This window comes from Oculina patagonica, chromosome 12, assembly GCF_052425735.1.
Source record: "Oculina patagonica isolate OP01 chromosome 12, crgOcupat, whole genome shotgun sequence".
In the NCBI taxonomy this organism is placed as follows: Eukaryota; Metazoa; Cnidaria; class Anthozoa; order Scleractinia; family Oculinidae; genus Oculina; species Oculina patagonica.
In genome coordinates, this window is record NC_135769.1 from 6,791,062 (window position 1) to 6,803,561 (window position 12,500).

At 37.8% G+C, this 12,500-nt stretch overlaps 1 protein-coding gene across 1 annotated transcript in view; it reads left to right on the top strand.

Annotated features, from left to right (window-relative positions):
* The first annotated feature begins 2,431 nt into the window (after positions 1-2,431).
* Positions 2,432-12,500, top strand: part of LOC144631693 (SCO-spondin-like) — a 32,333-nt gene continuing 22,264 nt past the window's right edge. Inside the window, 11 exon segments of the mRNA XM_078490193.1 lie at positions 2,432-2,524; positions 5,069-5,142; positions 7,553-7,810; positions 8,325-8,466; positions 8,805-9,157; positions 9,286-9,427; positions 9,807-10,153; positions 10,353-10,494; positions 10,777-10,953; positions 11,395-11,409; positions 12,127-12,194. Of these exon segments, the coding sequence (XP_078346319.1) occupies positions 2,473-2,524; positions 5,069-5,142; positions 7,553-7,810; positions 8,325-8,466; positions 8,805-9,157; positions 9,286-9,427; positions 9,807-10,153; positions 10,353-10,494; positions 10,777-10,953; positions 11,395-11,409; positions 12,127-12,194 (1,770 nt within the window). The 5' untranslated portion in view covers positions 2,432-2,472.

Here is a 12,500-nt window from a genome sequence, read left to right on the forward strand (position 1 = left end):
GCGACGTTAAGCGTTGAGTCGCTAGCCTGACTAGGTTATGGTCGATAGGGCATTGTGTCGAACATGATGGATGTTAAAAAAAAATTATCCTACATTTGAAATATTCGTTGTTGATAACTATTTCAGTGTTCTCCAGCCGTAAAATACATCCTCTTTCCTTCTAGGTTTATTATTACTTCTTATTATCTATTTTTCATGAGGATAGAAAATATTCTTTCTGCCACAACGTATATCAAATTTACTACTGATCCGTACGGCAGATGGAAATGGTAGCACGAAACGCCCAACCCAAAGGAATTTATCCGAGTTATTCTTAATGAAAAAAAAATTTAAAAATCTATAAAGCAAAATTGTAAAAACTGAAGTTTTATTTTACTTACCAATACTCATTGAAAGTTGAAGCAGCAAAATAATTCGCAACTTAGTGTCCATCGTGGCACTGAGAGCAAACTAATGTCCTTTGTGAACGTGATGCCTTCTTTATAGGCACCAGAGTATCATGAATATCACGTCAAGATTATTCTGAATGGTGCTGTTAAAACAAATTTATGAAGCTGATGCGAAGTTGCTAGGGAAGCTTTAAGAACTGGAATGAAGAAGCCTTTATCTAACGATTTTAAATTCTTATTATCACCTTCCATACCATATTAAAGGGAAGATAATCGACCGTTTTACAAATTTTACTTCGAAGCAAAACTGAAAAGCGCTTCTGCCTTATTGACCCTTTTCTCTAATTTTTGTTTTTGGAGGTCATTTTCCACAGGAAGTTTTTAGTTGTTTTTCGGTTAGCGTATATCCTCAGGGCTTGCTTCCAAATGTAAACAGGCAAACAATCCAGAACGGAAGTGAAATGAAAGGAAGGAAGCAGCAAATGAGAAGATATCTGTTTTACAAGGTAAGATATCAGAGGGTCGTTTTGTTGATCCACTAGCCAAAAGAGTTTTTCTGACTTTTAAGAAGAGTAAAAATAGCAGGTAAATACCGTTATAACATTTTATGCGTAGGAGAATACCGCAAACTCGCAGCAACGAAACTTATCTTCTCGGAATGCAAATAATTTTGTTCCTCTCTGATCTTGGCGGAGTATCACCAGATCAAGCAAAGAAAAAAACCTGAACTCTCAGTCAACAGCAACTGACGAAACATTTTCGTACTATAGTCCTCTTCGTACAATTCAGTGTAGATGCATTCTGTTTTTTTAGAAATACACATGTATTTTTCTATACAAGCCTGCCCCCCCCCCCCCTCAAAAAAAAAAAAAAAACAGCAAGTACTTCCCTTTAACAACACTTCCCGCTAGCAACTCCTAGAAAACAAACAGAACCTGTGTAAGAACTTCCCATTAACAACACTTCCCTCTAGCAGCCTTTCTATTAGCATGCAATGGCAAGTGCAAACGTTATGTTAAATTCTAAAATCCAGATTCGCAAGGCCCCTCATTTTTTTATACTTCACTGGCTATTAGACGTCCTTAATACATATCTTGTTGAAGGTTTTTAGCTTGATAGCACCCGCCGTCTTTGAGATAGAGCATTTTGAATTTCGGAGTTTCACGCCACACGAGATCAAAATTGGCCGCCAGAAGGCTGTCACGTATACTTAAAAAAATGCTTCATCTTGTGATTTTTTATAATTTAAACAGTTGAAATTTTGCGCGAAGTGTATATCTGAATGTTTACTTGTTCATGATGGTGTTCTGACCGCTTTTTGTTGCAGAAGTGAATGCCAGATGTTTTCGTTGATTTCCGGCCGCCATGTTGGAGCCCAAGCCGTTGGGCTGCAACATGGCGTTTCCATACAGTGCTCTCTAAATTTGCGTGAAACATTTTGATGGACAACACGCGTACGGAATACCGTACAGACCTGAGACTTGGACAAGTTGTTTATATAGTAGCTTTCTGCAACCTGTCTTATTTTTCATTTTTTTGACTCAATAGTTTTGGATTTATTTTTTCGCGGCGTGACAGTGGCGTGACAGTAAAAACCACCTATAAAGGTCGAAGTTTTTCTTTCTAATGTAAAGTGTTTACTGAGGCGCTGTAGTTTCTAGACAGGCTTGTATAAAGAGATACGTGTAAATTTCCAAAGTCATGTAGAAAGAAATTAACAACACAATGAGTCATATGTAAAACGTTGTCATAAACCTTGAGAAGTTTTTACATTTGTTACGTAATATTCACGCGGTCGACTTGAAGCAATAACGGTCGACACGACATTGCGATGACCATAAAATATGGCATTTATCTAGCCTTTTGTATTGAATTTGAAAATGTGAATTTGCAATATCGGGAAATGGGCCTCTTCATTGCAGGTCCTAATACTTCCTTAATAAAATCCTTAAACAAACTCTACTTTAGGTTCAAAACAAGTTTTGGCAGCATCAATCATATTTCCATGAAATCATCATACAGTGTTGATGTCTAAATAATTATTCATTCACACAGGATAATAGTCTGCTTTCAGTGCTACATTATGGACACTAAGCTGCTAATTATTTTGCTGCTTCAAATTTCAATAAGTATTGGTGAGTAGAAAAAAAACTTCACTTTGTTTTTAATTTTTGCTTAATAGGTTTTTAAAGATATTTTCAAGAATAATTCGAATACATAGCTTTGGCTGATAAACTTTAGGGCTACCTTATTCGTTTGTCGTATTAGCAAATTTCTGCTTCAAATTAAAAAACGGCATGCTTTTCGCGTTTCTTTTTGTTATCGACTTCTCGAGGAATGGAAATTTTCAAGACAAGATATATAGGAACAATACATTGCCAGAATTACTCATGTCGAATTAAGTCGTAGTGGGCGTACTGGTGATGACAAGAGGCAGAGAAAGCCACTCGACATTTACCTTTTAGAGTAAGGTCACAGAATTGCAGTATAACTGCATAACCAACTGTACTCTTCTCCATACATGAACAATCGACCACGGTGGTTGATATTAAGAACGGAATTCACTGATACTAAAAGGAAGTTGCGGCTTTAGATTAGTTTTCGGCCAGAGTTAATAGATACACATCCATTTTTTGGAGCTCAAAGAAGCGCAAATAACCATCTACTGCTGAAATGAAAAGTAGCAAAACGATTTATTCTTGGGTATTTTAAACAGTGATCATAGTATCTTTTTTCTGTTATTGTTTTTAAACTGGTGATACTCTGCCCAATGTTCTTTGCATTCCAGGAAAGACGTTTTTGTTGCTACGAAATGTCAGTTTCTTTACCAAAAAAAATTATCTAATCAAATAACAAAACATTGGTAGAATGACAAAAGAAAAGAGGAAGCCACTCGAAATTGCTGTAGGCTGACTATGAAAAAGATCCATTCTATTTATACCTTTCCCTTGGACCATGATGTTTTGGCGCGTTGGCTACCGTGCCTCATGGTTTTGGTATTTGCATTTATTGAAAAGCTAGCCGAAGGATAAATGCATAAACGAGTAGCAATCAATAACTTCCTGTGGGAAGCCAACACATACTTGAAAGATGTGGTATTCTTTTAGTATCGCTTGCAAAAAGGTCTTGTCCTGGAGCATTCGATTATAAAACTTGCGCTTAAAACGTTCTTCATATGTACAGTTAGACTTAGACTTGCTCCAAGTCGCTCGTTTGATTCGCAGGAGACCACTGGATACGGAAACGGAGGGCGCACGCGGGCATGAAAACCAAAATGGCAGAGGATCGCGGCGGAACGTTTCGAGCCCTCCCTCGATTACAGTGCCATTTGTTTTCCTTCGCGCGCGCGTTCACACGAATGAATCTCGTTTGATCTCTCTCGCGTGATTTCCAAGGCGAATCTTACTCAAGTACACTGTGTTCTTTCGCGCTTGATTTCAAAGCGATTTTATTCATTTCAAGCAACTATGGTTACAAAGAGAAAAATGAGCGACTTGGGGCAAGTCTAATTTACAGTGTGTAGACTGTCTAACTATATGTTGACACTGTGAGTGTGGGTGATAGTAATATTCAACTGGTTGACTCAGTAGTAAGCCGACATGACAATAAGAGTCTAATTATTTACTTTCGAACAGAAAATACGGCACTCACTCCACCCTTAATACTGAATTTTCTAATGATTATTTAAACCGATGTTAAATGTAAAGGCTTCTTTATAACGGTTCGTCAAGCTTTCATCGCAAGTCCTTGTAAGGCTTGAAGAGAGCTTTGAAGACATCATTTATCAAACCTTTGTGTTATTAAATATTTATAATTATTATGAATATAATCACACGGTTTGTTCAACAACGGGCATGAAATAAAACGCTCAGTGCCCAAGTAGGAGGAATCGGTGGTTATACTGAAATAGTGTATTTCCAGTGGAATGCCTAGAGGACGTAACAATTTGCTTCAGTTTTTCAATATAAGAGGGAAATACTTCTCACGTGGCAAGTAACCATGCCCTCGACACCTCAAAAGAGCTTTTCATAACCCCTTTCACGTCTTGAACAAAGGAATGGCCGAATTGTTCAAAAAGCATGCCCATTTTATTTAATTAATATAAAGTGTAACAAAATGACTGAATGTTTACTTTTCAAACCGTTTAATACGTTGGTGGCTATTATTTCCTTGTTTACTTTGGTCTTGTCTGTTCACTGGCTTGCTTATAATCCTTCTGAAAGTTACTGAAAATAATTTTCAACTATTACTTTTCATAGATGTCGATCAATTTACTTTCGTCTGACATTGAAATTGCGATCATTATAAACTGTATTTCTATCGTTATCAATGTAAAGAATGTTTGAACGTCAAGCTATCTGCATTTCATGTATCGAACCGAAACTGCATTTTATGTATGGAAAGTGGGCCCTAAATTTTCTTTGGCCAGACAAAGTATACGAGTTACTAATTCGACGAAGCGCCACCTTATTGGAGTCCCAATACAACCGCTCGAAATGCATGTTGATAATAAGATCAAAAAGTTAATCAAAACCAAATATAACTTGTCTTAATTTCCAATAAAATGTATCAGTTGTGTTGAAGTTACTGCGAGCAGTCTAAACCTATTCGTTAATACGGCCACGTTTATATGGCCCAACAGTAATCGTTATTAATGCGATACCTCTGTGATTATTCAGTTTTAGGTTGTGACGCTCCCCTAGGAATGGAAGATAAGACAATCCCCGACTCTAACATCCAAGCTAATTACGAGGTTAGTGCAGAAAATATACTCTATACTCTTCGGCTATAAATTAGGTTCAGCAAATTAGATAGTTTGAGACACTTTAAGGTATAAACCATATCCTGATTCGAACAAGTTTGCTCTGGAGTGACAGTTTTCAGTCGTTCCTGGTCTCCATGAATTTCTATCATCGTTTAATTTGTTCTTATCGTGGGTAAAGTAAGGTATTCGTTCATTCATTCATTTAGGTATAGAAATGACCTCATCCGGTCGTTACACTTATGCAAGGGAAATTCTCAGCAAAAAAGCCACTAAGGTCCTCTCGATAATTAAACGATCCTTTTCTAACACGGATTCAGCAGCTATTGCGATTAAGAACAAACTTTTCAATGCCCTTGTTAAGCCCGTGTTACTTTATGCGTGCGAAATTTGGGGACCAGAACTATTGTCATATAAAACGCACTTCGATAAAAGCACAATTGAACAAGTCCACATCAAGTTCTGTAAACAAACGTTAAACGTCCCATGGTATACAGAAAACATTGCTTGCAGGGCAGAACTTGGGCGTTATCCTTTAATCATTGACATAAAAACGTCAATCTTCAGCTATTGGCAAAGACTGAAGTATTGTTGTAATAACGTTTTGTTAAGTGAGGCATTTCAATATGCAACATCATCTGCAACATTTTTTGATGTTGCAACTAACGAAGAAATGCATCAAGAAACAGAACCGATAACCCGGCAACACATCAAGAACGGTCGATTAACCATGAGGAAAACCCTCAGAAATAAGTATTTACAAAACTGGGTGGGCACCCAGAATAGTTCATCGTCAACTTCAAGAGGAAAATTTACACACAAGGAAGTTAAAAAGAGCTATGAATTTGAGAATTACCTAACAACAGTTAAAAACCCAGCGCACAGAATAAGCCTGACAAAGCTTAGATTAGGATGTCATACATTACGAATACAGACTGGAAAGTATGAAAATAAAGGAGCATCAATCCCAGTAGAGCAAAGAACATGCTTGGTATGTAAACAAAATTGCGTAGAAGACGAAAAGCATTTTTTGATGTGTTGCCAGGGATTTACAACCATAAGACATGAATTATGTTCTCACATCTCTAAGGTTGATGTAAGGTACATATATTTAAGTGAGAACGAGAGGATTAAGTACCTACTTAGAGCTGACAATGAACATACGTCAAAAGTAGTAGGTAAATATATACATTCAATGTTTCAAAAAAGGAAAGAGCTTCTTAACTTACAAGCACAATGAACATTATAATTTGTTTAATTTTTACATATATTGACATTATGAATTGTATAAGAATCAAATTTTTGTTATTTCTTAAATGTATTAGTAAATGTTAAAACCTTTGTTGTAAACAGACCAATACCTCCCTTTGGAGAGTAAGGCGCAATAAAGATATACTATTACTATTACTATTACTATTCATTCATTCATTCATTCATTCATTCATTCATTCATTCATTCATTCGCTCACTCACTCACTCATTCATTCATTCATTCCTTCTTCCCTTAAGGTGATTCCACGGAATTGCATTGCGCATCCTTGCTGCGCATAGGTTTTCGCGTCATTTAGCGCGCGCACGAGCGCGCGCACACACAGAACACTGCTAGATTCCCTTCAGGCTAAGCTCGGTAGGGAAATAAATGGTCGTTTTCTCTTAAACGAGGACGGTGACCCCCATATTTTAATGCATTAATTTAAAACTCATACGGTTGTCTACAATCTATCGCGATTTTAAGAAAAGTTTAAAATTCTACATTGAGATATTTTAATTTTAATGCCGTAAAAAACACGTTTTTAGGTAGTGCTGTTAACGTGCGCACAAAGCAAAATCTTTAATTTCTTTCATTTTCTTAAATGCTGTACAATAAGAATAGTTTTTAATATAAGATCAAAGTCTATTTTGTTGAACTAGACTAATACTTAATGCAAAAATGATTTTTTTTCTAGAAACAATAGTTCTCCATTAAGATTACTAGGATTCCTAATATATACTTCGCGGGTCGTATATCTACTATAATACCTATCCATTTTACACAAAAACAAGCGCGGTGACCCCCATTTTTTATTTCATTTTTTTAATGCTCATGACATAATTGAAACCTGGACCAAGTTTCAGAAATTTTTTAATACTCCTTCTATTTCAGTGGAATCACCTTAAGTCGATTTTCTGGGGAATCTATGATTACGGGACATAACGTGCGTCATCAAATAATTCGTATTCAGCAGTACCTATTCATTACGCTGTACAAGGTGCTCTTACCTTTCTTAGTCTGTGAGCGACACCTTAACTTGTGACTGACTATTTAAAAAATAAAAGCCAGTTAGAGCTATTGCCATTCATCCGTGTGGTCCTATTGAAAGTAAAAAGAATGACATTTTTAGTTGACGTATTGTATTTGCAGTGGAATGCAGCCCACGGAGCTACCAATGCTAGGCTTAATCACTTGGCAGGGTACGGTAAAACAGGCGCATGGACAGCTTTGTACAAGGAACAAGGTCAGTGGATTCAGGTGGATCTGGGTGACATCACAAAGGTGACAAAGATCGGAACACAGGGCCGAGGTGATGCAGGGCAGTGGGTGACTGAGTACAAGGTGTCTTACAGCTTCGATGGCGGATATTTTGAGTTTTATAAACATGACCCTTACAGCAGTGAACGGGTGAGTTTAAAAGAAACAAGCCCAACATGAACTCGTAAGATAATTTTATTGTTTTACTTTATCGCTTTCAAGAACTCTCTCACAAAAGTTTCAAGCGCTTTCCAGCTCTCGTACTTTGATGAGTAAGTGCCACAATCATTTATCAGTTACTGCTACAAAAATGACAACAAATACCCAGTCATCGATAAAACCAATTGTGGTTATTTTCCTGACAACACTGGTAACCAAAGCAACTGTAAAACCTGTTAAAAACACCATTAATTTAGCTTCAAGTGCTTAAAACTCAAAAATAAGTCCGGTAACCCCAATTTTTTTTATTGATTTTTAATATTCAACACGTTAAGATACAACTTTTTGGAAAGTTAGAAAAATTTCTCCGTACCGGTTTCAGAGCCACCTTAAATTTTCGAAAATTTAATAACACCCATGATTACACACCAAATTGTACTACACTAGGTCTTACTGCCCGTTATTATTTCTAAAAAGAAAACTGTGTCTGTTGTTATACTGTTAGGTCTTCAAAGGTAACAGCGACCAAAATAGCATCGTCATCAACACATTGGATCCACCAATCATTGCCCGCTACATCCGACTTCAACCGGTAAAGTATTACGGACGGATGTCACTGAGAATGGAATTGTATGGATGTCGTTCAGGTTTGTTTGTTTGTTTGTTGATTTGCTTGCTTGCTTGTTTGTTTGTCTGTTTGTTTGTTTGTTTCTTTGGTTGGTTGGTTGGTTGGTTGGTTGGTTGGTTGGTTGGTTGGTTGGTTGGTTGGTTGGTTGGTTGGTTGTAAAACATGAAGAGTAAACATGTTACATATTCTTTTGTCACTTACAAACCGGGGCGATACCTTTGATCCAATAACACGACCGGTACTCAGGCAATCGAGTTAGACTCCTTTAACAGTAATCCGTATAAGACTCGGCTGTATATAATTCATCGTAATTAATCATAATTGGAACGATATCAAAAGTCCCAATTTCTCCTATAGGTTTTTCCACGCCACAATCTCCCGTTTGTCAGGAAGGATTAGGATTGGCAAATTATGCCATTCCGGACTCCTCAATAACGGCTTCAAGTATGGTATCTCCAGGTACAACTTGGTATATGCCAGGAAATGGGAGACTTCGTTTCAAGCGTATTTCTGGACGTTATGGAGCCTGGTCAGCTGGCAATTTGCGCGATAACAGTTGGTTTCAGGTTGATTTTGGACGTTTTGTTAAAGTGACGATAATTTCCACGCAAGGAAGAGATGACGCTCAACAGTGGGTGACAAAATACCGTGTGACGTACAGTTACGACGGAAATTTTTTAAGGGACTATCAGGAAGGGGGATATGTCAGGGTATTTTCTGCTTTAAAATTTAATGCAGTGTTTGAGCGAATGTTCTTTCTTGTGTTGCATTGTGTCTATTTTGGCCATTGCTTCAATCATGACAATCATGAAAACCACATGTATTTGTTCTGTTTAAGGAATTTAATGGCAATACTGATCGCTTCTCAGTTGTGAGTCACAAACTGGAGAATCCTTTAATTGCCCGCTACATCCGAATCAATCCAATAAGCTACTATGGTTGGATTTCATTAAGGGCCGATTTCTATGGTTGTAAATCAGGTAAAAAGTTGTAAAGTTGTGAATACTTTGAATTCTATTCTGTGTGTTCAAGTGTGCTGAGTGAGAAAGCTAGACATTTAAGAACGATCGCAAAGCCGTTAACTAGGAACGCCTCGCCCAGAGTTCTCCTCCCTGAAGGAAGATCCTCCTCGAAGTTTCAAAATTAAATTGCATGAACAAAGTAACATTAACTTTCATTGTCGAATGTTTTTTAATCGTCTTTTGTTCGTTTTTGGTGGTTGATCGTTTTTAGTCGTGTTAATAAGTTTAACTGTGGTTGTCCTTATACGCCAACTAAAACCTCTGATCTCTCCATTATCGATATTTGATTTCACGTACACCGACATTCATACGCAACTATATCTTTCTAACTTGATAGGTTTTACAATTCCTAATGTCGTGTCAAGCTGCAAGGATCCACTAGGGATGGAAAGTGGATTAATACCAAATTCCGCCATAACGGCCTCTTCCACGAAAGGTGTAGCGTATGGACCTGAAAATGCCAGGCTGAACTTTGAGGGAGCTGCTGGACGCTATGGCGGTTGGTTCTCAGCAAAGAATGATCACAGTCAGTGGCTTCAGGTCAATTTTGGAAGAGTGAAACAAGTTGCAGGCATTGCCACACAGGGTTATTACAATTCGCTCCGTTATGTCAAGAGTTATACACTACGATACAGTAATGATACTTATTATTTCCAGCAATATCAGCCAGAATCGCATACCAAGGTAAAGTTTGCAGGAAGTTGTTTTTTTTGGAATTTAGGCCTTAAGTGGTTTGGCAGGGTCTATTTTTTCCTATTTTCGAAGACTTTTGCTTTTTCCAGTTGGATAACTAAATAAATTCATAAATTCGGGAGAGCGGGTATATTTCAGAGGGAATTTTTCTTCTGATAATTTTTATCTCCTAACGGTTGTTGTTTTTTAGAGGTTTGCTGCAAACAGCGATCAAAACAGTATTGTGAAGTATGACCTGATCCCACCAATTATCACAAAGTACATAAGAATCGTTCCTGAGGACTGGTACGCTTACATCGCTTTGCGTGTAGAATTTTACGGATGCAGTGCACGTAAGACGCTCCAATACTTTTCTTAATAAAAGCTTCGTGTTGTCCCCTCACTGTAAATATACCAACGTCTTAAAACACCCGTTTCTACACGACATTAGTAGGATTAGCCAGCTAGTTCGTTAACTTACGGCCGTCGTCAGTGCCTTTAATTTGAACTGTAGCAAACTTTACACCGTCGTACCTCTTTTTATTCACGGTAGGTATAGGTTAACGTTATTATTCCAGTACCCAAGATGAAGAATGAATTTTTTAAAGAAACCCACCGTGTTATTTTTTTTCTAGAGAATGGCGGCTACTCTCAGTGGGGTAATTGGACCCAATGTTCTGCAACTTGTGGCTTTGGCATGCGCTCTCGAAGCCGTTCGTGTACGAATCCTCCTCCGCATCCTGGTGGTCGGAATTGTTCTGGCCTGGGACCTGACAAGATGACAGGGGAATGCTTTAGGGGAGATTGTCCAGGTAAAGAAAATGCTCAAGGAAAGTTGATTATTTTTTGCGATTATACTACTCTCTTCCTGAACCCGCTATAAAATACAGGATTATGTCCGCCCGTGAACAATATTACACATTTGCTTCCGTGCCTTTTGGTTTCACATTAATTTTGCATTTTGCTTGCCCGAGGATAAATGCATTATATAAAAGCCACCAATAATTCCTTGTTGAGAGCTACGTCTCAAAAGGAACAGGTAAGATGTAATGGAACATTGAAATTATGATATTTTGCACTGAAACATTAAACTACAAAATATGTGCTGGTGCAATGACTGATCAAGGAATTATTGATATGGGCGACCAAACTTGTACTTCCTGAACACTGTTTCCCTTGCGGTTATACATGCACATGAAATTTAACCCCAGCATCTACTGTCACATACTGACACTTTTTTTTTCACTTTTTAGGAAATTCTGATGCAGGTATGTTTCATACAGGTTTTCAAAAATTGCAATGGTTTGTATTTAAACTCCTGACCTGTCATCGTCATAACGGTCAATTTTTCTTTGGCCCCAAAAATTCTTAGCCTGGTCTTTTTCCTTTTTTAACTAGCTTTTAATGAGACGATGAGAGTCGCGGTGGCCTAAAGGTTAGGGCGCTGGACTCTAGCTCCAGCATTAAAGGTTCGAGCCGTTGCCGGGGGTCATTGTGTTGTGTTCTTGGGCAAGACACTTTACTCTCATAGTGCCTCTCTCCATCCAGGTGTATAAATAGGTACCGGCGCACTAAAGCTGTAGGTTGCCTTGCGATGAACTAGCATCCCATCCTGGGGGAGTAGAAATACTCCTAGTCGCTTAATGCTATTGATAAGCTTCGTTAGTATGGGGAACTTGGCTCGACGCAGACTTTTCGTTAGTAGGACGAACGACCATCTTCCTGGAGTTTCCAACACACGAATCGAAATGCCTGATGAGATAAATTTCCAAAAGCTAAATCAAACTTAAATACACCTTGTGTTGATTAGTAAAAAAATATGGCAATTTTGTTTAGTCAAGTTGTTAACCTGAGAGTTGACGACAAGTCAAAATTAAATTAAAGCTGTCACATATTTCACAATTTGAATCTGCCTTGTTGATACGACCACATCTTAATGGCTGAATAGTGGTCATTATTAATGGAGTACTTTATCAAACTTGTAGTTTGTGAAGCTCCTCTGGGGATGGAAGATAAGAGAATCCCTGACTCTAGCATCAAAGCTAATTACGAGGTAAGTGAAAAATATACTATGATATACCTTTATGCTCTTTGCCAATGAAAGTTATTTCCGGGCACTGTTAGCCATTTACCAGATCCACTTTTGGATTATTTTTATAAAAGCGAAAAAGATTCGTCTTCAAACAAATGTGTGTCAGTAGTTCCTCGTCAGGTTACACCTCTGTCATATTTTGGTACGCCTTCGATGAATTTCTATCGGATTTCAATAGTTTTGAAAACGATTTTCAGGGGCAATTGTGATTACAGGACATGACAGGCCTGATACGCCTTTGGTATTCAGAAGTACGTTCATGTGGTA